The 25,272-nt window shown below is 39.7% G+C and overlaps 1 protein-coding gene across 1 annotated transcript in view; it reads right to left on the bottom strand.

The window, feature by feature from the left end:
* Nucleotides 1-25,272, bottom strand: part of ICE1 (interactor of little elongation complex ELL subunit 1) — a 49,938-nt gene that overhangs the window by 11,283 nt on the left and 13,383 nt on the right. The window contains exons 7-14 of the mRNA XM_006762501.2: nt 24,370-24,407; nt 21,770-21,852; nt 21,530-21,569; nt 21,387-21,443; nt 12,034-12,120; nt 9,272-9,666; nt 2,189-6,922; nt 879-1,047 (exon numbers count right to left, since the gene is read on the bottom strand). Coding sequence (XP_006762564.1) covers nt 879-1,047; nt 2,189-6,922; nt 9,272-9,666; nt 12,034-12,120; nt 21,387-21,443; nt 21,530-21,569; nt 21,770-21,852; nt 24,370-24,407 — 5,603 coding nt within the window. The remainder of the gene's footprint in view (nt 1-878; nt 1,048-2,188; nt 6,923-9,271; nt 9,667-12,033; nt 12,121-21,386; nt 21,444-21,529; nt 21,570-21,769; nt 21,853-24,369; nt 24,408-25,272) is intronic.

The following is a 25,272-nucleotide window of genomic DNA, read 5'->3' as shown; positions in this document are numbered from 1 at the left end:
TCTATTTCTGTTGGGTAAGTACCTAAGAGTGACATTTCTAGGTCATATGATAAACTAATGATTTAATTTTATAAGAAACTATCAAAAGTGTTTTGCAATTTGGTTGTAGCCAGTTCAACATGAAGATTTTTATTCTCTTTGATGTGAAGCCACATCTTTTTGATTCTCTATTCTACTTGTCAACAGCCTCATTCACAATTCTAGAAGTGATGGATACATTCAATTATCCTGATTTGTAAGCCCAGAAACATTATGGTAATAAAAGATTATAAGTCTTTGCAATTTAGATAAGACTTTCTAATATATTACGTTGCATTTGTACATCATTTTACTATTTAAAAATGTCTCCACCGACGATATGATATAATGAAGAATGACTCCTAATCTGATCATCAGTAGAGATTGAAGAAATAGTAGTAAAGGTAAAAGAGAATCAAAGGACAGTCCTCCTTTCCTCTTCTCTGATATTCTTCATGAGCTTATGAATCCATCTCATATTTCTATCCTTTCCAGCTGATGACACAGTAATGTACTTTACCACTGACTTTAAATCATTCCCTTATCTTGTGTCAACTAGATCTGATTCTAAAGTAGCTGCACAAGGAATGAAACAAATACACAGTAATGAGAGACGCTATATTCTATATAAGTGAAATGCTGATTTAAGTAAGTTCAAGTCACAGGAATTCTCCTACTGAAAACCAGGGATGGCAGGTATACCTAAGGCTCTACATGCCCTCGGGTAAATGTGTAAATCATTACACAATTTTTAAAAAACACACAGCAATTGCTCAGCTAAAAATATAGAACCAAATATAATGAGGTAAACACACAATAATATATTTTCAATACAAAAAAAGCCGTCATGTGGAACATACCTTCCTTAAGTAGGCTGTAGCAGAACAAGCGAGCTCTTTCCAAGTCTCCAAGTTGCCGGCAAATACCCACATACACTCTGCAGAGTGCATGAATGTAATTGTGCTCCAGAGATATCTTCTGAAGTTTTAGTTCTGAGAGAATAGAGTGAAGCAAGCACTCCGCTAAATGCTGAGGTGGAGAAAAAAAAAAATCAAAAGGCAATGTACGATATTTATCTTTAGCCTATGAAAGAAAAGCTAAGTTGCAAAATTTAGCATCTACTGGAAAAATAACACAGGCACTATCAGAAGGTGGAAGAGGGTATTAACCAGTAACGACCTGCTTAGCAGGTAAGCCAAGGGCTCTGGGGGATGGATAAGTTCACACCTGTCAGCTGCCTGTGGTCAGCAGTGCTACAGGTGCTAGAGGCAAATCTGAGCACACCTGGCTGCCTGTTGTCACTCCCACCAATTATAGTGTCTTGGTGTTTGCTACAATTTGTGTGTGTGCATGTATTAAGGCCAATCTATCCTATTCCCTTCTTGTTTTCTCAACTCCATTGTACTCTACACATTTATCATGTTCAGATCTTTAAATATGAGGTAACATTTTCCTGCTCAGTAAGAAAAGCATTAAGTAATTTGACATATCTATTTGAAAATAAACATCTTTTCAAAATTACTTAGTGTTCCGTATGCTTTCTGGAAGTAAACAATCTAAGAAAAATATTTATACCCTTATGAATTGGAGACTGTGTAGATAACCAATAACGTATGAGTGCATGGTACTGGAAGTCATCCACACAAGGTGTCAATATGGGCAGTTAGAAAATATAAGCCTGTGACAGTCCTAATAAACTGTAGATGTGCACAACCCTCATCTTGAAACTGAATACCTGCTGTTTGAACTTGCGACATACATTGAGAAGAGGAAACCAAACCCACAGGCTGTCTTTCTGAAAGACTATCAAACTCTGAAATGTGTACATAATACTATTTACAGGGAAAAAAAGGCTCTATTATGTGATAAGCATTTGATGCTTTCAACCAAATAATTTCGAGCCTGTAAACATGTCAGATTCGATGGGACACATGCAATTTTAGTTCTGACAGAATACTTTAAAATTTTAGGTTATTTGATGAACATAAATGACCAAATCTCTAGTGTCTTATCTCAAATGCATAAAATGCTGGCTAGAAATACAGTATAGGCCTGTTTGTATGGATAACTATTCATTTCTGAACTAAAACCTCTGTTGGGGTCATCTGCCACCTTGACAGCCTGTCCCTGATGAGCAACTCCTAAACTCTCAGATACAGCTGCCACCTACCTTCTTTGTTGTGCTGAAATCATAAACAACTTCTTTCTCTTGATCTCTCATTACAGGCTTTTTGGAGATATTCCCCACATATACATGACTCCGAATGACAGGCAACAGGTCAAAGGAGGACTCTGCAATCTTCTTCAGAGCATCAGCTATGGCTTTATCATGGGACTCCACAGTTTCTTTGGGGTTCAGAGGCAACTGTGAAACCATACTGGCAGCTGGAACAGAACTTGATTCCTCATCTGTCGCTGTGACTTCAACTTGAGGGAGGTTCCTGCGGGGGTGTTTGACTCCTTCTGGAGTGGGGCTCGAGGTTTCTGGTTCCGGGGACCCGCTATCCAGGCGCAGTCTTTTAGCACTCCTCGGTGTACATGATGACAATGTCCTTTTCCCACCTGAATTGTGTTGGGGCCCCAAATCTCTTGATTTATCCTGGTTACAGTCACCACTAGAGCTGCCCCCTGCTTTGACAAAGGCAGTTGACATGGAAGTGATTGCTTTGAAGCCTGTTATAGCACTGACCGGCCCTGGTAAATTCTGACGGTCACCAGGTGGCCCTCGCGTGAGCTGAATATTCCCTTTGAGGATGTTGAGAGTGCGGGCCCTGGCAGATAACTCTGGGTACATGGTGTCAAGAATTTTAACAGAATTTTCCTGCGGACCAGTCACAGCAGTGTGGGTTGACGCACAGGGAGGCAGTCTGCCAGGCACAGGAAGAGCATGCTTTGGGGTGGTAGCACAAAACTGCAAAGGAGATGATAATATCCTCTCCCCAGCAGGTACAGCAGATGGAGACATAGATGTGCATGAAGGGGAGGCATGCGCTGGATCTTCCAGCAAAGGAGACATCATGGGTGGCACTGGGATCTCACATGATGGAGAAAGCTGGACAACAGGAGAGGTGGGTGAGGAGGGACTGGAACTTGATATCAGAGGAGAAACTGGGTGTGAAGTCCTTGGAGGCGTGGCAATCAAAGGAGCAAGCAGGGGTGGCAAAGGGGGCCCCACCTCCTGCCGTATTTTACTCAGAGTGTCAGCAGAACAATCTGTAGGGGTAGAGGTGTCAGCATTGGCCAGAATGGTTTGAGTTTGAGGTCTCTGGGTTTTTGTGCTACCTCTGTCCCCTGAAGATGACTGAGAAACTTCACCTGGATTAGGTTCAACTCTGCCTGGTGCTGAAGTCTTTACTAGTTTGGTTGACTGGTCTTTGTTTGAAATCTTTGATCGATTCTTGTTTTTGTCAATTGGCTCCAGTTTTGAGTTATAATATGTGTGATCCGATGCAACAATCTGAGACTCAAAATCATAAATTTCAGAACTAATCCTTACACTAGGTTTCACAGGTCTGTTCCGTAAACGACTTTTATCAAAGTTAGAACTCTGACCACTGCTGGAAATATCCTCTTGGGTGCATGGAAGATTACTATCACAGGGGGGCTCCTGAAATGGAGAGCCAGGGTGGCTGGTCTCAGGGGACTTCTCCGCAGAAATAATAGAAATGAAGCCAGCTCCCGGCTCTTCTTCATCTGGGGAAGCAGGGATGTCTCCAGGGGTATCACAGAGGATAACCTGGTCCACATTTGGCATGAGTGGTACCCCACTTATGATGGTCCAGTTGTCCCCCTTTTCAATGACTAGATTTTGGTCCTTATTTATAACTTTGGAAGTTACTGTAGATATCTGACACTGAAATGTCCTTTCTGCCTCCTCACAACCAGCACTGTGCTCAGCTGTCTGCCCGTCTCCTGAATAACAACTCTGGGTTGGGGGCTCTGCTACTTGTGGCAGGGCTTCGTCCCCACTGTCCATCAGTCTGGTCACATCTGAGTTATCCTCAGGTCTGTCTTGAGTGTTTTCAATAGATTCCCCATTAGTGGGAGAACTGCCCTTAGCATCCAAACCAGCTGTTGACGGGGATGGAGCTGAAGGATTCAACAAGGAGCCACTTGTTTGCTGAGGTGAGACTTGTTCTTTTATGGGTTCGGTTGTTAGGCTGTCATGTATACTGAAGAGCAGTAAATTACTAGCATCTTTTCCATCTGAGTCCTCACAGTTGGACTGAAGTTCCTGCCCAATCTTGGTGAGCACCTCAGACAACGTTTCCAAAGAACACTGAGTGAGCTGACTCGCGTCCTTTAAAGGACAATCATCTTCCTCTGATTCAATCCACTCTTCACAGGTTTTGAGTGTTTCTTCTTCACAGACTTGCTTTCTGTACTTTTCTCCTGATAATTCATTTTGCTTTAATTCTTTGTCTATTTCTTCATTTAGAGTTTCTTTGCTAGAATATTCAGGAACAGAGTCCCCTGAACTGTAATCTTTCAACTGACAACTTTCAAGAAACATAACAACTTCTGACGTAGAAAGTCTATCTATCTCAGAGAGAGTACTGATGTTGAAGTCCTGTAGCGCTGAGGTCAGACAGCCCACCTCTGTGGAAGGCCTTGTCTCGGCAGCACCAGCATCCGCAGTTCCTACATCTCTGGAGGCCTCGGCAGCATCCTGTTGCTGTTTACCCATCACGGCTTCAGGCTCATTTTCACCCTCACTGCAGCTAGGGGCCTCACTCTCCTCCACCTCAGTATCACCACCCGCAACCTCCCGAATGCCTGTGTAACAATACAGAGGACCAGAAAGGCTGCTTTGGGGGACACCATGTGTTTCTTCATCTTTTCTGCCAATCGCTGGTAAAAAGGCAGTAGTATCTGTAGGGCCGGGACCTTCAGGAGCACAGCTAGGAGTTGGTGATGGCTGCTCCAGAGGCTCCTCCAGGCTTTGCTCTACACTAGGAGAGTCCTTTGAAATGGCCAGGTCTTCACCACCAGATGTGACTGGGTCTCCAGAGGATATTTCTTTAATAGGAAAATCTTCTGATGCTGCCATTTCTGTGGCTGGAGGAAGTTTATCTGCACCCAACCCAGATGAGTCCAAATCTGTGGCATTTTGACATGGACACTGCTCCTGCAGCTCTGCCTGCACGGAGGTTTCCATCATGTTTTGGTTTGAGACTGTGATGTTTTCAGAAAAGAAAGATAACTTACTATTTTTGGAACAATGAGAATTTTCTACTGGTAAAGAACCATCTGAAGAATCAAAATCTAGTTTTCTACAAGAGGTGGAACCTTCTGGTGAAGTCTCTTTTGTAGCAGCAACCTCCTTGATGTTCTGGGCCACCTCCTTGATATTCTGGGTTGTCTCCTCTCTTTCTGCACATCTTGCTATAGATGACACATTATCAACATTTTCTGTTACTGAGGCAGGCTCATTCCTATGTTGTCTCAAAGGTTCCAATCTAGCACCCTGCATCATTTCAGGCCTGGTTTGCTTGGTTATAACTGACACTTGGTTAGGCAACAGTGATGCTGACTCTCTATTTTCTATGGATGGCACTGCCTTTGGTAACTGATTGTTGGTCTCTTGTTGATGTTCTGATTTAGCTATCAGCATTTCTTCACCACCTCTCCTTAACAGATTACTATGGTGCCAAGAAGTGCTTTTAACAAAACCACTCTTGATCAAGCCAGACTGAGACTCTACCAATGCTGTGAAATCTGACTGACTTGTGAGCTCAGCTCCTGGACCTTGGCTTTCACACTGTCCACCTTTCACGGCTTTCATGAATACTGACTGAGGAAGGGCACACACTTTGGTCATATCTTTCACAACTTTTGTACATTCTACCCCACTGCTACTCTGATCATGAAAATCAGATGCTCCCAATTCAGGATTCAGAGCATGCAAGTTATCCTCTGGGTCGTTTGCTCCTGAAGAACATTCTGATGGCTCAGACTGCAGACCTGACATGTTTGAAGTTCTAGCTAACTTCTGTTCTGAATGACGCACTTCAGTAGGGATTAGTTCAGAAGGAACATGAGTATCATGACCACCCTTCAACCCAGAGGAAAACTGGGGATTACTGTGGACAGATAATGCTCCCGAGGTAGAAGAGGAAGAAAATTTGGCTTCAACATCAAGGTCTGCTGCATCTATTACATCATCTGCATCTTCTTCAGGTTCAGATGATTCTCCTAAAGCAAACCCTGACACGTCTTCTCTTTCCTTTTCCAATTCTCTAGAGAGTCCCTGAAGATGATCAGAAACTGATATACAATCTGCTTCACAAGTGGTTTCATTAGTTGGTGTCCACTCAGTAAAGTTTGATTTGGATGATCCAATCATTCTGGATAATGGGGTTTTTCCTTCAGATCTCATGAGTTCACTTAATGGTCTCTTGGCAATGGGAGAATAACACATGTCTGCCTTCCCAGGGGCTGCTTCCTTCCCTTGTGCTATGCCACCAGACAACTTCTCAACACTCTCAATCCCGGTGGGTTTACAAAATGTTCCCTCAGCTTTCATCGACATATCTATTTCCCTAACCTCTCCTGGTCTTTTTGCCGCACCTAAAATGTCTCTTTTTCTACCTCTAATGAACTGAGATGACACTGCCCAGTGTTTTTCACGAGCTAAGGAGAATGTGGTTGAAGGTTCTCTCGGTGATGCTGTAAATGCCTCAAACCCAACAGTTGTCACTTCATTTACTTTCAATGTGTTTGGAGCTTGGGTGGCTTCATGTGATTTGAGTTTTTCCTCACATGTACCACTTCCTTTATTTTTTCTGGATGAGCCAAAACAATCCTGTGCCTCAGGTGTATCATCTTCTGAAATATACTCAGAACTTCCATGTGGGGCTGAGTCACTATCACTGGAATCTGTATATTCTCCAAAGTAGGTTTCCTTAAAATAAATGAGTTATACTAGTTAGTTAATTAAATACCAATTCAACCAACTAAAATATCAATTAAATGCATTAAAAAAAAACAAAGTAAATCCTTCCTGAAGAACCTTTTAGAACACATACGAGGACAAGTGGTTTACTCTCTGGAATCGCTATAATAGCTATAAGGTGGGAAAGTCTCGATCACAAGTATGGCACTGCTCTGCCCTTTTCTAAAAGAAGCCCACCTCTCCCCAGAGCTACCCTCACTCACACCTTTTCTCCCATAACAGTTTCTTCCAAGTTCCAGTCCACACATGGCCTAGTGTACAATTTGTTCTCCTAACCTCCAAACACTCCTACTTCTCAACTCCTTCCCCATTTTCTGGCCAAAAACACTTCTGAGTCTGGCTACACAACCCTCTCTTTTCTTCCACTTCCCAGTCACTCCTCCAGAAATGTCTGACTCGAGCCCAGAGCATCAAATGGGCCATCACTCTGGGTGACTACTCATGGACAACTCTCGCCACACTTCCTTACAAGTGCTATACCTTGGATGTTGTTATTACCCAGACCTGCTCCACCTCTTGCCCTTCAACAGTGTATGCAGTGACAACTCTCCCTCCCACCCAGCCTATCTCTACCTCTGCTCCAGAAACCCTGCTTGACCCTCAACTAGCCCCATCTTTTGCTAACTGCCTTCACACGTGATCCACCAAGTAAGCATCACATGTGATCCACCAAGTAAGCAAATTTATTGACCACTTGGCCTTCTTGTTCCGTAAGGAAAAAGGCAGTCTGGGGAAGACTAGACACTGCTAACAGAAACACTCCTACTAAAAGAATCCTTTCTTCCCCCGAGCTGGAATACCATCATCTGGTTTTCCTCCACTGTCTTGGCACTTGTTTTCGATCTTTCTTTCCTCTTTCCCCTTTCTGCTTGGTCACATATGTATTGACAGTTTCCCAGAGTCTCTCTGGGACTCCATCTTGATGCATCTTGAATGCCTGTGTCTCACCCCAGCCTCCCTTCGAGTACCATGCCCAGGGATTTAAAATGCACATTGTATTATGTCGACTTGGAAATTCCACACGCACCTAATATCTAACATTTTACACATTACCTCGCCCAAGTAGGGCTTCTTCTTACATTTGTTATTTTCCAACATCCTTGACTCCTCCATCTCTAACCACCAGAACGAAAATCTCGCCAAAGGCTGCTCATACATCCTCATAACATTTTCCAAACCGGTCCCACCTCTTTAACCACAATGCCACTACTGGGTTAAGGTATCAAGAATTAAGGAAACTGCTGATTTACTGATTTCCCTATGTATGATCTTGTCCCTTTCCTGACCATTCCCACCCGCTACCCATTCATACAGTGACTGAACCAAACCTTTCAAATGAAATTTTATCATCAGGTTCACTTCTTTGGATCCATCAAGAATCTCCCACTGCCTTCAGGATAAAATGGAAAGTCCTTAGGACACACACAGCCATTATGGACCTGGTCTGTGTGAATGTTCCGTTCACCCCAGTCCTGTATCTCTATCAAATGCCTCACTCCTCTTCAACACTGAGCTATGGTCCGACTTTCCTGAAGCAATTTTCACCCTTCCCCCTCCACCCGGCTTCCATTCAGGACCAAGCTCCTGTCTAAGTCCTCTCCAGCAGGGTGCAATTCCCAGCAGTGAAGTACTCTACTGAGGCTGTGAATTACCTACTCCTTAAGGTCCGACTGCCACACAAGATTCAACCAAGTGGCAACTATCCCACACCCTATGTCACCTCAGCATTCCTGGAGCCTAGCACAATGTCTGGAACACAACAGACAAGCATGTGTCCTGAATGAAGTGACTCAAAATTATTTAACTGCTCCTTAAGCCAAAAAGTACATAAATCTGTTTCATCAAAACTAACTTCCTAAGAAATTAGGATAAACCATTCTGTAAACACACGAAAAGGTGATGAGTTCACAAAATGAACGTGGGAAATTTAGCAACCAAGGTTAATGTATGCTATAAAAATGAATTTACCCATCTCTGAAAAAGTCTATGGCTACAAACATGTATTTAATTTATTCACTCCATATCTGCTAAGTGACAGGCATGAGAGATAAGAACAAACAATAGGAGATTTACAATTTGATTGTGGATAAAGACAAACATTTGACCATAATAGAAAGTGAACAAAGCCAGACTTTTTTCAATCAACTACATGTTGATCCTAAGGGCACTGGCAGACTTTTTAAATTCTCTTATTACTCCCTAATAAAATCTGGTCTGATTACCACAAATGTTCTTTGAGTATGGCTAACATAATAGGATGTGCCCACTTGGTGACTCAAATTCAAAGTGTAAACTCACAGGTGCAAGCGAAGAAGGTAAGGTGCCACGGTGTGGTACAGACCCCAGAGGGGGTGATGGTACTGGAGACAAAAGAGGAGGGGGAAGTTTGAAGAAGTCAACTGCAGCTTGAAGATCTTCATCAAAAGAGCGATCATGATCAGAAAGGTCAGCACCGTCCTCCTCATTCCTCTGTAGTAAAACCTCGGGATGCTGGTCATCACTATGGTGGGCTGCTGCACTGGGTGTCTCCTTTCCCACATTTTTACACTCAGAAACGTCACCCTCTATCTCCATGGACTGCTCTGCCTGACATGTCTGCACAGCAGAGGTTCTGGGAGGACTATCTCCTACCCGGGTGGGCACAACATCTTCCCTGGACTCTCCAGATATGGGGTTTTCTTGGACAGGTTTTCCTGTAGAAAAAAAAGTAAATATCAAATATTTACAATATCAGAAAAACTTTTAAAAAATCCCAACTTATTCTAACAGTTCAAAATGTTTGCAATGTCCAAGTAAAACATATTTTAACAAACTGATCCCTTCCTGAAAACTAGCCTATAAAACCTGAACACACTTCATGTAAGTATGCTTTGCTCACAACAAACAGGATGAGAAGACAGGTAGACGGATGAATGGGATTCCCGTGGCTCCTCCGCAGCAGAGCACAGCAGTGTAACAGGCCCTGGGCCCTGATGACTTGACCATTCTCTTGGTGAACCTTACGACCAGCAGTACCTGGGAGAAAGTTTTGTGCATGCAGGTTGACAGGGAACACAATTTTCTTTGACAAGTGATCTATAATCCATTGACATCAAGCCTACTCAATCACCATATTTGTACAATGTTCAAATTAAGGAGTCAGATCACATGAATACTTTTTACTCTAAACCACAGAAAAATTACTACAAAAAGCCAATGATTTGGGGGTCTCGATTTTGGTTAAGTGAGTGGTGCTAATTCTTAGTAAAGACCTATGTGTCCTGGAAATCATTAGAAACATCTATGTGTCATACTTGAAAAGCTATAAAAATGTTTTACAGAGGACTCAGGGCTCCTGGGAAAAGTGGTTGATAACAGAGCTGAGGAGTGGAAATACAAGCTGGACCTGAAACATCTTGCAGTGCCAGAAAATAAAGAGGTACTCAGAATAGGATGGAGTATGCGGAAAGAGCCCAGGAGCCAACCAAAAGACAATCCCAATAACCAAAGCTGGGGCAATCTGAACAATACATAATGACAGTGCTGAAGTATAATGCATAAAATGAACCTAATACCCATGAGACTACAGTGGCAGAAATAAGTGAATTAATAAAGGGAAAGTTTTTTCTTACAGAAAAATTTCATTTAATAAATGCAAAAGAAATGAGATACTATAGACAAAGTAGCCACAATAGCAAATAAGATCCACTGTTGGCTGCTAAAATCAGTGGGCTATAGTTAGAGAGAAACAGAATATTTGCAGAGTGTCAAAGTATCTCCCCAAAGATAATTAACTAATAATAGCTTTACAATGAAGAAACCTGGCAGACACCATTTTAAACAAATAATAAAGGCTCTAACATCCCCAGTGATAATGCATCTTCACAACCCTTCTCCCAGGGTATAGTACCCTAAGCAGAGTACAATATCACCATTGTGAAGTTCTTACCATAAATATATGCCTCAATCTAATATGAGAAAACATCAGATAAGCCAAAACTAATAGGTTTTCTACAAAATCATCTGTACTCTCCAAAAAGTAGAAAAAATATGAGAGACAAGGAAAGATGTTTGAACTGTCAGACTGGGGGAGATGAGAAGAATGACGACTAAATGCAACATGGGGTCTTGGAAAAGAAAAATGACATTGGTGGAAAAGCAGGTGAAACTCACATGAGGTTCATTTTTGTTAGTATTATTCTAAGTGTTGTGGCTTTGATTATAAGTTATGGAAAATGTTAAACTTCAGGGAATATGAATGAGAAATAATAAGGGGATTTTCTGACTATTTTTGTAACTTTCTCATATGAAAACAAAACAACAAACAATAATATATTTTATAATATAAAATTGCAAAGACATTATGTTTTCCCTTCTACTTGAAAAAGCTAACATTAAGGAACAGACCTAACCCTTAAAATATTTATTTTTAAAGAAACATTTAATATTACTAAACAAAGAAATGCCCCTTTTAATAACATTTAACAACATGAAATCAAGTATTTATAATAAAAAGAAAGTAAGACTATTGACTAATACAGAAAACTGAAATGTTGCCTATAACCTTAGGGAATGTGAGTGACCTTCAGAGCCTGAGAAGAAAACCTGGGTGCATGTTTCCACAGACTTACATCTTCACTATCTGTGAATTCATAGCAGCTAATCTAAGAAACTAGCACAACAAAAAAGCTAAGCACTTTATTTTTAAAATATATATATTTTTTTATTGATTTCAGAGAGGAAGCTAAACTGCTGGTAGGTGGATAGAACTCATGAAATGATTGAAAAAGCTGTGCGTCCTCAGTCTTCTGCACACACCTGCCAAATACATCTCCATTGTGAGTCCAGCCAGCTTCTTTTAATGTTCTCTGATGAAAGCTACTACTAAAAATTAAAACCCAAATGCATTTACTGAGATTGGTAAAATGTAGGAAAAGGAATCTGGTATAATTAGGAGTACCCATTCTGGCTAGGTCCATTATTTATTACACTGAGACATTAAAAACTAAAGACACACAATAGCCATGGTAAACATTTCTACTTTCATGTACAATATGTATTTCTGGAAGTTTCTCTCTCACCTGGGACACATCTGCTGCTTTCACCAGGTGCTCTGTTTGCTGTGTTTATACAGAGCCAGAGTTCCTTCAGAAGTAGTTTTACTTTTCCTGGGAAAGAGAATACAGTATTAAAGACATGTTACGTGGCTCAATGTATGCACGGCCAAAAGATAGTCCTGTGAAATCAGGACTTATTAGGAACACAAAAACAAAGTAACTTAAACATCTTCCCCAAATTCAATTACTGCACATAATTCAGTTAGCTACTGACAGAAAGATCTGCAATGCTCTAGACCAAGCATGCCAAACTCAAAGGCTAACACAGGCCAAATAAACAAGGTTTAAGTTTAGGTGGGCCACAAAAAAAAAAAAAGAAAAAAAGCTTCAATTGTTCATAGAGAGGTAGGCTTATTTTGATAGAAACATGCTGAATACAAAGGACTGATATAAATGAGTGATCGTTAACATAAAAGAACATTTTAATAAATATTAATATTTTTTCTTAAATATTAACTTACCAGACACTGAATAACTGCACAAATTAATAAGCATAACGCAAATCAACCTATTTTTCTTGCTCTCCAAAAGTGAAATATTTCCTGTTGCACACACCAAACAAGTCAGTCCAAGACTAATGACGTGGCAATTGGCTTCTAAAATATTCTCTGCTAGTATTAGTAGAGAAAAATGGTGCGCCTGCACATAAGATACTTAAGGGAAATAAATGCCACACGATTATAGTAATCAGTCATTAGCGAACATTATAGTTCATTATTAATAAGTACATATAACAGATATTGTAAAAATTAAGTTATGAAAAGTTTATTAAAACGTTTCTTGTATACTATTATATTGACTGGGCCGCAAAAATATTTGTTGTTGGCCACGAGTTTGACATGCTTGTTCTAGACAAATATTGATGGCTGAATACAGGGTTTTGTTTGAGGGAAATGGGATTATGTGAGTCAACAAACCAAATCTATCTGTTGTTAATGGCTTTTATTACCTTTATGTATATGTGAAACAAATAAATCTTTGGCCTGTAAGTTTTCTACAGAGAGTGATATGGGATCGGGAAGGAAGCGGATATAATGACCAATATAAGAGATTTGGGCCCCATGTATTCTAGAAAGAACAGAAGAGCAGTTATCTCTTCAGATAATGAGGTTAATAGAAAACCCTCAGAGTTGACCAGACTGTAATTAACCTGGGGGCTTCATGGATCATAGAAAAGCCATTAGTAGTCTTAATGGAAAATGAGGGAGACAAAAAGATGTGTGTGTAAACAGATAAACAGAGAGAGATAATCACACAGAGAAGCATATGCTTTTATGAGCAAAGCAAAAACTCTGGAATTTTTTTATAAGTTTTTAAAAGGGTCTGCCTGGATTCCTAAAATAATTAAGAACCACTGGTTCAAGTTGAAAGGCCAATAGTAATTGTAACTAAGGCCCAATACAATTTATGTAACATTAAGAATATTAATTATGGTTTTAAAGTGAGTTTAACATTAATGAATGCACAAATTCCAAAAAAAAATTAAAAGGAAAAATATTCATAAAAGTATTGATAATTTGTAATTAAGTAGGCATAAAAAGACAGCTCACACAAATTAAAATTCAACTAAAAATATGCTGTATTTCATTTTAGGCCACCTCAAAGTTCTATTACGGTTTCCTTGAACTTAAGTTCTTAAGTTAACCTGAAGCACTTATTAAAAATACTGAGATCTTTAATCCAGTCTAGACCAACCTTTCAAATCTAAATATCTCCAAGAAATCACAAATTTTGAATAGGTCAGCCCTACGGAAGCCGGCAAACTGCATCACACCAAATGAGGTTCAGACAGAGGGACTGGGACAGAGTTGGACATTTCCAACTTCCCCTGAGCCAGTCAACTCTGAGAGTAACCATGTGTGAGGCACATCCATTTTTGAGTTCTGAATTCTATGATCAAGCAGCTTATCTATGTTGTGATTTAACCTACCCCAAAGCCTGCTTCCAAACAATGTAATCCCCTTTGCTTAAATGACCTGACCAGGATCCCTGCTTATTAGGTATACCCAAAGCAGCAAACAGGGAACCTTAAAAAAAAAGAAAAAAAGTTACTTTTCTTTTCTTATGGAATCTATTAACCAGAGCTATAGCTATCCTAATCGAGCATTTTTTCATTACTTCTAACCTACAAATAAAAGATCTATCTATTCCAGGCAAGATAAAACAAAACAATCTTCATTGTGGCTTCATTACTTATTTGGGAAAAGAAAACCTCATTAAATTGAACTGCACACCTTAACCCAATCTTTTAAAGCACTTCTTTTATCAAAATCTAAGGCATCTGTCAGTATTTCCGGATTTTTCTATTCCACTGACATGTCAGTTTCCACATGAATACCACACTTTTTAATCATAATAGTTTTATAATTGTTTTAGTATCTGATCAGATTTTTCCTTTTCAAAAATTTTATTATTCTGAACATCTACTCTTCCAGATAAAGCTTCACCATCTGCTTTTTCCCCACATAAAACTTCAATGGTATTCTAAGTGAGACCATCCTATATAATAAAGAGCTAATATGCTAATTAGACCAGATGGCAGAACAACCTTCCGAATGACCAGTGGGCGGGGAAGGGCCTCGAGGCAGCCAGGGCCTCAAGGCAGCCGGGGCTGCAAAGGCCTACTCTTGCACAAATTTCGTGCATCAGGCCTCTAGTATGTTTACAAATGCATTTGAGGAAAATTCACATCCTTATCCTTTAAGTCTTTCAATCCAGGAACATGATGTTTATTTATGCATTTGGGTCTTCTTTAATGCTCTTCAGGAGTGTTTCATAGTTTTCCTCACAGAGGCATAGCACACTGCTTTTAGGTCTTTTCCTAAACATCTGATGGTTCTGTTGCCATCTGAGAATGGGTTGTTCTTATTCCATTCCTGTTCTAATAGGTTCACAATGATATGTCGTGTGTTCAATGTTTATATCACCACTTTCCCAAGCTCCTGCACTTGTATTGCCCAGCTGAGACTTTTTGATTTTTTCAGTCATAACTTTGAAATTCTGACAATTTTGACCTCTTTATTAGTATTTACAGCTCCTCGTCTTTTGTGTTTTCTCTGCAGCACTGCCTGAAGCCTCCCATATTCACAAATCAGAGGTAACAAGAAGCAGCCTTGCTTTGTTCCTGGCAGTAATGGCTCTTGTTTCACCTTTCTCAAGTGCAAATGTTTTGTTTTGTTTTTTCCTATTATTACCTACCAATTTTTTTATGAGGAATGCATGCTGAATTGAGGTCATGTCATTTTTCTCTTAACCAATTGTTGCAGTATTTCTCAAAGAAATCCTTAAGTCATAATTTGTCTATATCCTCAGTTACTAGATTTGAGTTCTAAAAATTTTACTTATGCTCCTAAGTGACAGCTCTCTCTTGAGGATGCATGTACATGTTATTCTTAACTGGCTCTGGTACTAATGTAAGAGAATGAGACAGAAAGCACTGACTATTTTTCTAAATTCTAAAACAAATAAAATGATGAAGACATTAGTTTTCACTGAAGGCTTTACCTCTAAACCCACCTGGTCTTCTATGGTGTTATAGATTTAACTAATTTTTTTTTAAATTTCTTCTGGGTTATTTTTCCATTCAGGTTTGCAACTACTCTGATAACTTCGGTATGTTTTCCTAGAAAACAGTCCACTTCATTAACATGATCAAATCTGAATATAAACTTGTGAATTAGGATTCTCCAATTATAGTTTTATAGCTTTCGCAGTCCTGATGTTATTGGATGTTTGTTCCTTGCTTTCTTAATCAGACTTGCAAAGCTACTGTCCATTTCACCAGCATTACAAAGATCCACCAATTGCTTTGAATAGTTTCAAAGTGTTTAGTTCCTATTTCATTAACTTATGTTTTCATCTGCATCAACTGTTTCCTTCTATTTTCCTGAGATGTCTGCTGTATTTTCCTATCTTCTTAGTCACTCATTTTCTGTTATTCTTGCTTTCTAAAATAATCACTGGAGACCACAAATAATTCCTTTGAATACCATTTGGCAAAATCTCAAAAATTTAGTAAATACTGCCCTACTGTTGTTTCCAAAAGTTGAGTATTTTCATTTTTATCTTCTGTTATGGAAGATTTATGTGGTTTCAGTTACCAGATAGATTTTGAAAGGCTTTTAGGGGGCATGTAAGAGATAGTTTTACTAGTATCTTATTAAACAACAATATTTTAATATCTCATATTAGATAGTATTAAATAGTGAACTTTAAATTATTTAAAAATACTTTAAAATCTAGGATTTTAAGTCATATCATGTATAACTCATCAATCTTGCAATTATGATTTAAATTATATCTATTTTGTCTGCTTTTCTATTTCTGAGAAACATATTAAAGTCTCCCATGAAAGCAGACTTGGCTACTTGCCCTTAGAATTTCCAAGCATTTTATTTGACACTAGAGGCCCGATGCACGAAATTTGTGCAAGAGTAGGCCTTCCTTCCCCTGGCTGCAGGCACCAGCTTCCCTCTGGCAATCGGGACCTGGGCTTCCCTCCATCTGGCTGCCGGCAGGCATCCGGGACCTGGGCTTCCCTGCAGCCCCTGGCAGGCACCTGGGACTCGGGCTTCCCTTGCAGCCCCGGCTTTATCCAGAAGGACATCTGGTTAATTAGCATATTATGCTTTTATTATCATAACATATAAAAACCCAGGGTCCATAACATCCAAAACGACCGAAGGCTCGACCGACCTGAAGTCAGTGCTGGGTTGCCGTGATGACCCAGCATGACTGCTGAGGGAGCTGTGGATCAGGCCCAGAGAGAGACCTGGAGAGAGAAGCAGGGTCTGATCCGTAGCTTACATAGCAGCTGTTGATCAGCCCTTGCCCTCTCTTTCTCTCCAGACCTGGCCAGCAGCCACACCTCTCTCTCTGGGCATCCGCGGGGGCTGCTAATCAGCCCCGCCTCTCTGATCAGGCCTAGAGATAGGCACAGAGATGCTGACTGGCATAGAAACCGACCAATCAGAACCAAATCTGGATGAAGTGTGAGGAGCCAATGACTGCCTAGGAGGTGAAACTTTTGACACTTACTGGCATAGAAAGCGACCAATCAGAACCTAATATGGGTGAACTACGAAGGCAGAACCTAAGGTGGGGGCTGAGGAGGGGTTTTAAGGGCAACAACTGTTTGGTGTAAGGTGTAAGAAAGCGGTTCAATTTTTTAATGACCAGTTTGGCAGTATAGTGCATATGGCTGGCTATCAGTCCAGATATAAATATGATGTATTTTTGTCTGCCAAGAGCATCTCCTCTTGGTGAAAAAGGCTTCCTTACCCTCCCACCAATTTAAGCAATCCTATCCTATATAATCTATCTATACTAATAAAAGGGTAATATGCTAATTAGACCGGGTCAACTGGCCATCTTCTAGATGTCCGACTTTCTTCCAAACAAAGCCATGGTGGTGGGGGCCAAGGCAGAGGCAGTTAGGGGCGATCAGGCTGGCAGGGGAGGGCAGTTGGGAGCAAGATCAGGCTGGCTGAGAGGGCCATAGGGAGCAACCAGGCTGGCAGGGGAGGGCAGTTGGGGGCGAGATCAGGCCAGCAGGGGAGACCAATTGGGGGCAAGGTCGAGCCGGCAGGGGAGGGCAGTTAGGGATGATCAGGCAGGCAGGCAGAGGCAGTTAGGGGCAATCAGGCAGGCAGGCAGGTGAGCTGTTAGGAGCCAGCAGACCCAGATTGCGAAAGGGATGTCTGACTGCAGGTTTAGTCGGACATCCCCCAAGGGGTCCCCAATTGGAGAGGGTGCAGGCTGGGCTGAAGGAACCCCACTCGTGCACGAATTGCATGCACTGGGCCACTAGTTATAATTTCATGCTCTTTAATCCATGACAACAGTCTCTTCTTGGTAAGCTGTACCTTTAATAAATCTAGGTATTTCCTTTTAATCCATGTAAATTCATATCTAGGCTTGAATTATTTTTTGCCTTACATTATAGCTTTCAAGTTAGCATTTCTTTGGAATTTTTCTATCCATCTCTATATATTAATCTTTCTACTTCATTTGATTTAAAATGTATTCCCTATAAATGTATTAGAGATGAAGATCATACACAAAAGTCATGTTCAACACTTAGGAGGCCTTTCTAATATAAATATCCAATCTGTGCTCAGCTCTGTATTTCTTAATCACCTTTTTTCCCTTGGCTCTGTTCTCCCTGAAGAAATCCTAATAGATGACTACTATGCTATCTGGCTTTATCCTCCAGATTCTTGTATTTTCCCTAATACTTTTTATTTCCTTGTTCTTTTGTACCAGGTTCTCAGAGACACCCAGACTAAGCCTCAGAGACACCTGTCCTGTATTTGTCTATTCAACAACTCAGCCTTTCTCATGGGTATATTCCTACAATCACATGATTAATGTTCCAGAACCCCCAACTCCAATTTCATAGCAACAGCCTATGTATATGTTCTTGGACTTTCTCTAGGAATACAATTCAATTTTTAACATTTTATGTGGCTTATAATTTCATACTGTTTCCTCAGGAACTAGCTCTTCTTCTTGAGTTTTGGTGCCTTTCTTTCTTGCCCCTGCTTTTTTTCTGTTTCGGATGAAGGTTTTGGCATAACATCTTTGATAACCAGAGTATGTTTCCTCAACCTACATTTTTAGTACTATACTCACAATAAATGGAGATTTATTTCATAAGCCTATACGATCCCTCCTTCAGAGGGAGGGGGAGGGAGAGTGAACACAGTTGTGTGGAATTACATGGAATATAGAAATATTTCATTTTTTGGGACTAGGAACAGCCATAATCAACCAATCTTCGCACCCATGGCATAACTAACACTTTAGACAACTGAACTTTGGGCCATAGCCTCTGTACAAACATCAGAAACTATTTCTGAACCCAGAAGATTGCACATTTTTCATCTCTTAATCAATGATCTGGCAAAATGCTGTTGTCCTGCTCTTTCTCCCTCCCACCTTTGCTTTGAGGAAACTCAGCTTCTGCCATAAAAGCTTGCTTTTTGCGGGCTGCTATTTTCTCTGTAATTTGGGGCTTCATTGCCAATTGAACCAACTACTTTTTTCCTCATTTATTTCTTTCACTGGTGCTAAAGTTTTTAACTATAAAGAAGGGCTATATTTTATTTTCTGCCATTTTTACTGAAATTTGAAAGCTAAAAGGGAAAAAAGGCAAATGTGGCACTCAGGCAACCTTTATTAAAAGTGAAATCAACACCCTTTCTGCTTAACTTATAAATCTTTTTCAGAGAAGTCAAGGATCTATACATAAAAAAGCCTTAGTGACCGTTACGACCAGTCAACCAGTCCGTGCTTTGAACATGCACTGACTATCAGGGGGCAGATGCTCAACGCAGGAGCTGATCCCTGGTGGTCAGTGTGCTCCCACAGCCAACCTCCCGCGCCAGCCAGCCTCCCATGCCGGCCAACCTCCCATCGTCCTTCCCCCCGGCCAGCCCCGATCAGCCCTGGGCCAGGCCAAGGGACTCCACCCATGTATGAATTTGTGCACCAGGCCTCTAGTTAATAAAGAAAAGCATTAAAGATTATTTAAGAATTATAAATTAAACCCATCAAGGTCCACAGCTTAATATTCAGCAGATTCCTAAAGACTTAATGTACAAAAAAACAATATCCCTACCCTTATAGTAAGAGAAGGTAAAAACAAAACAAAACAATTTTACTTGAGATAGTAGCAATTTCTTTAAGGAAAATAAAAGAATGTAGGGACAGAGAGCAACTATAGAAAGGGAGTGGGAGAGTTCGGTTCAAATAGTAAGGCCCAAGAATAGCCAAATCCTAGAGCAAATCTATCAGTCAAAAAGAGATCACATTACATTTTACAGTCCACTGTTACTTGGGAAAGCCAAGTGTTGTCCAGCCTTCTATTTCTCTCAGCAACAGCTATTGCTAAGAGTTTCACTTTCCATAGATAAGACCGGGAAGAATAGTGTAAAGCACACAAATTATATATCAGTGACAGTGATAAATCAATGAGCAGCCAACTAAAAGGTGTGACTTGCTAAAGCCTTAAAGCACACACATACACACACACATACACAAAAGATCTCATGCTCTGAATATTAAAAAAAAAAAAAATTTAAGAGAAAAAAGGTAAAGGAGACTTCTAAAGAGACACACTACATTGTACAAAACATCATAAATGCTTTTAATAATATCCATTTGGAAAAAAAACACACATTACATGAAAACACCATTATTTACACTTTAAATTTATCCCTATCAAAAAAGTGAGAAATGGCAGAGCAGAAACTCATAACTTCCAATTTAGAAATCAAGAATGAAAACACAAAGAAGTAAATAGTCCCACAATGAATAAACAGAAATATTAAAGTGAAAGCCCAAATTTCTCCATTTCCAGGGTCATGCCTCCACATCTACAAGATTATTCAGGGGTAAAAGGTACACATGCATGTTTGTCATTTCCCCATTACTTTTGTGACTGCCACTTTACTTTTCCTGGTAACTTCTGGCCTTCCATAAAGTCTTATCTTCCAAAATCACTTATAGGACTTTGATTCAAGTTCCTGCCTGACATTAACAATCTATATAAGAAAAGCCTAAGCGAACTTTATGGTGGAACAACCAGAACAACTGGTAGCTATGATGTGTACTGACTACCAGGGGGCAGATGCTCAACACAGGAGCTGCCCCCTAGTGGTCAATGCGCTCCTACAGAGGGAGCACCACTTAGCCAGAAGCTAGGCTCATGGCTGGGAAGTGCAGAGGCGGTGGCGGGAGCCTCTCCCACCTCCGCAGCAACGCTAAGGAGCAGCAAGCCGAGCAGTAAGGAGCAAGCAGGCAGGCGATAAGGAGTGAGGGATCCCAGATTGCGAGAGGGATGTCCAGGGGGCAGGGGTGGAGGGGGTGGGCCTAAGCCAGCAGTTGAACATCCCCCAAGGGGTCCCAGACTGCTAGAGGGTGCAGGCTGGCTGAGGGACCCCCTTCTAGTGCATGTATTTCGTGCACCGGGCCTCTCGTTTTTATATATTTGGCACCTAAGAAATTAACTCAATAAATTGTAAACTAATGAGAAAACTATACATATTCATTGAAAAGTTGGAAATTACATTTCTAACTAGTTTTAATTTCCTAAACAATACTGCTTTTTTATACTTCCTTTCCATGTGTTATTTTATCACATAGTATAGTGATAACACACAGGGATCTAATGAAGACATGAAATAGGATACGGCTTCTTCTTCCATTGAAACATCTACTTAGCCCTGCAACTTGCACAATTATAGGTAAGAGCTGCCTCCCAAATCACTAAATGTAATGCACTGAAATAAAAACAGAACTTGGAATATACTCACTTCTATTTATGCTTCCGGAAGTATCACTTGAAATTTGTGTTCCAACGTTTCTCAACTCTAAAAATAAGGAGGGAAAAACAGTTAAAAGAAGAATTTTGTGTACCAAACATAATTTTTATGTAAGCCATTAACTGAATACTCACCCTTTTCAGCTTTCTGTTTAGAAAATTCATCGAGTCTTTCCTGTGGAAACAAAACACTAACAGTGTTTGAATGTACAGGAGTGCAGCCACTCTAGAAAGGGGCAGCCTGCCAGTACCACTAGCTGTTTCCACCAGGAGCCTCATTCCTGACTCCTGCATGAGCAGGACATTGCATTTTTACAAGGACACTAAGGAGCCCTGAAGCCAGAACGTTAACGTGTGTGTGCTGTTATCTTTTACCTGTGTCTTCTTAAATTCTTTTTCAAGTATTTTCTTTTCATTCCTTAGTTGCTTGAAGTCCTGAGTTTGCTTGACAGCAGCCTCTTTATTTAAAGAGTGCAAGGAAATAAGAAACATAATTTACCAACTTTACAAGTACCATTAATAAAATATTCAAAATCTAATCTACTGAGGTTTTTTCATTTCTTAAACTTTGAAAAAAAAAATTGTGTAAAAGATTCCTATGCCTTCAGCATTTTATCAATCAGGGATAAATGGAGAAAAACTTTTAGCTTAAAAAATTATTTCTATCACCTACAAAACCATAGAATTGGCACAGGCCCTTAGGAACCTTTACAATCCCAGGACAAGCCAACCCAAACCCTCTAGATAAGAAAGTCTCCAACACATGTAACCTTTAAAGAGAAGGAGGCCATGGTCCCTCCTTGTTTTTCATCAGTAACATTCAAGGTTTATAGATTATAGAACTGTGGTTTTATCTTAGAATAAAGTTAATATCATTCTCTTTATTTGGGGGAAGGGTCAATCTTCTCTATGCTCACTATATTGTTACTCCTTTCTGGAATTTCCTTCAATAAGCTAATATTTAACTGCTAATACCTTTATTATGATCTACAGTTGACCCTTGAACAAACCTGGGGTTAGGGGCGCCGACCACCAAGTGTTTGAAAATCCACATATAACTTTTGAATCCCCAAAAAGGTACTACTAATAGGCTACTGTTGATCAGGGGCATTAACAATATCATGAACAGTCACTTAACACACATTTTGGATGTTATGTGTAATATATACTGTATTCTTACAATAAAGTAAGCTAGAGAAAAGAAAATGTTATTAAGAAAATCATATAAAAAATACAATTTATAGTATTTATTGAAAAAAAAATCCATGTGTAAATAGACCCACACAGTTAAAACTTGAGTTGTTCAAGGATCAACTGTACTGTTAAGGCATATTTAAAGCTGTTCTCTGAATCTTCAGCCAATTATTCATTTCTGTTTTTGGTTCTGAAGCACTGTATCATCCAAGTATACTTTAGGAATCTGAATAGTACTAAATATGTTCATTCACAATTGCTATGAAAAGTAAAATGCCATAAGACACCAGAATAATAATGCTGTCCTGATTCCTTTTAATAAGCCTAAGTATTTCTTTACCGGATTATTATGCTCTATCATTTACTGGAGAAAAAAAAATTTGTCACAGGGAAAACAAAGGCTACACTTTTGCTTCAAAGGAATTGTTCTAAAAGCTGCATATATTCTTACAGGCATTTCAGGCCCCTTTGAAAGCATTTCCTTCAATAGATACACAGTGCTGTTGTACATATTTCCATATTATTGATGACTGTGCAACAACCAAATCAAGGAAAAAACTGTTACTAAAATATTTAATAGTTACGGTCTAAAAAACTCAGGTTCAATCTAGGTAAACTGATGACTAGAAACATTTTCCTTTATCTGTATGTCCTGATCCAACTAAATTTAAATCCTTGCTTCACACTCTAAGTCAGTGGTTCTCAACTTCCTAATGCCGTGACCCTTTAATACAGTTCCTCATGTTGTGGTGACCCCCAACCATAAAATTAGTTTCGTTGCTACTTCATAACTGTAATTTTGCTACTGTTATGAATCATAATGTAAATATCTGATATGCAGGATGTATTTTCATTGTTACAAATTGAACATAATTAAAGCATAGTGATTAATCACAAAAACAATATGTAATTATGTATGTTTTCCGATGGTCTTAGGTGACTCTTGTGAAAGGGTCGTTCGACCCCCAAAGGGGTCGCAACCCACAGGTTGAAAACCGCTGCTCTAAGTGAAAAATTCACCATTTTCTGAAGCAGAGCACTGCAAGTATGATGAAATATCAAAGGGCAGGGTCAGTAAGCACATCAGGAATGAGAAAAACATGTACCAGGGATGGGTCTGGCAGAGTCCTGCTGGTCTTTACTGAATTTTATTTCCACATCCCAACCACTCAATGAAGGGAGAAGAAAACAGAAGGAAAGATCTTGCATTCAATTCCTGAAAGGGTTAATGGCTGCTCCATAAGGACTGACCAGATCCTCCTAGTGGCCTCTCTGTACTCTGCCTACCCAGTGTGGACTAGAAGCCCCTAAGCAGACAATGGGGTGTGGGGAGGATCAAGGACAAAGTGACAATTCCCAAAGTAGGGAATCTCATGGAAATCCTTCCATGGGTATAGTCATAACTATCTAAATGCATCAAGTTTCTTGGTACTAAAAGTAGTAACTTTCTCTATTAACCAATGATTTCATTAGAAAAAAAAATGAGAAAGCTCTGAGATTCAACTTTCAAAATTAAATCCTTTTATTAATTGCTTTTTTACAGAAAAAGTATAGGCTGCTACTACTTTCAATGAAACAACATTTTAAGGATTTGCCACATTCATTTTCATGCTACTATCTGGTAAATGAAAGAAATATAGCATCCAGATTCTTCCTAATGGTATCCTTAAAGCAACCACCCAGGGATATGCCATCAAAACCACGACTACTCAACTACTTAATCAAGTACTCCAACATCTTATAGTTACCAGTAAGTAGCTAGATAACAATAGTGCCAATACCTTCCAGCTTCTTCACCTTGGCTTCCAGTTTCTTCTTCCTAAAAATAAAAATTTTACATGTTAAAATGGTAAAAAAAAAATATACATTAGTTTGTGGTACATTTATTTTTAATTACTGATGTTTATATAACAAAGTAACTGTCAGTCACAATGAGCATCACACATCAACCATTAAAATTACCAGCAATTGTTCCAACGGTAGAACAAGAAAAATGTTATGCCATTTAGTATGTAATAGTTGTAAAATGGACTAAAGAAATGTGTACTTCTCTCTCTGAATTGCAGTGGCTTCAACTAAGAATCAAGCTGATAGTCTGGATGGTCTCCTAAATTTAGTGCAGCCTCTAACTAGGCAATGCTACTTTCAAGAGCACGGATGGCGGGAGTACTCACAACACCACTATTAAGAGAGGCCGTGGCTGGAGATGTGCACTTGTTTTTGGATGGATTTGAGTCAGAGAAGAGAGGTACTCTCTGAGTTTCTGCTACATCAATTAAACTACTATTTGTGTAGTTTACAAGTTGGTTGAATAATGTGAATATAGGATTAAAATTTCAAAATAATCAACTGGATGCTTCTCAACAGCCCTTTTTATGAATGGCAACAAAAACATCCATTCTGTATGGTAGCTGCTAAAAGTACTGGAACAAAGAAAGGAGTAAATAGTATTTTCACACAGCAAGAGATACACAAGCATGCATGAGTTTTCTCTTTGCATAGTCCTTTGACTTGTGATGGTTTATTTAACCCTCCTTATAACCTTTCAAGGTAGTTATAATTTCCACTTTACAGATGTGGACACCAAGGTTGAAAGACATTCAAGATTGCAGTTAATTACAGCCAACAAACCCAAAGACAGAGGAAAGAGAAACACTACTGATTTAAGAATTTTTTAAAATGAA

The sequence above is a fragment of the Myotis davidii genome, unplaced genomic scaffold (assembly GCF_000327345.1).
Source record: "Myotis davidii unplaced genomic scaffold, ASM32734v1 scaffold135, whole genome shotgun sequence".
NCBI classification, from domain to species: Eukaryota; Metazoa; Chordata; class Mammalia; order Chiroptera; family Vespertilionidae; genus Myotis; species Myotis davidii.
Note: the sequence above shows the minus strand (reverse complement) of the source record. Positions and strands in the feature narration are given on the sequence as shown.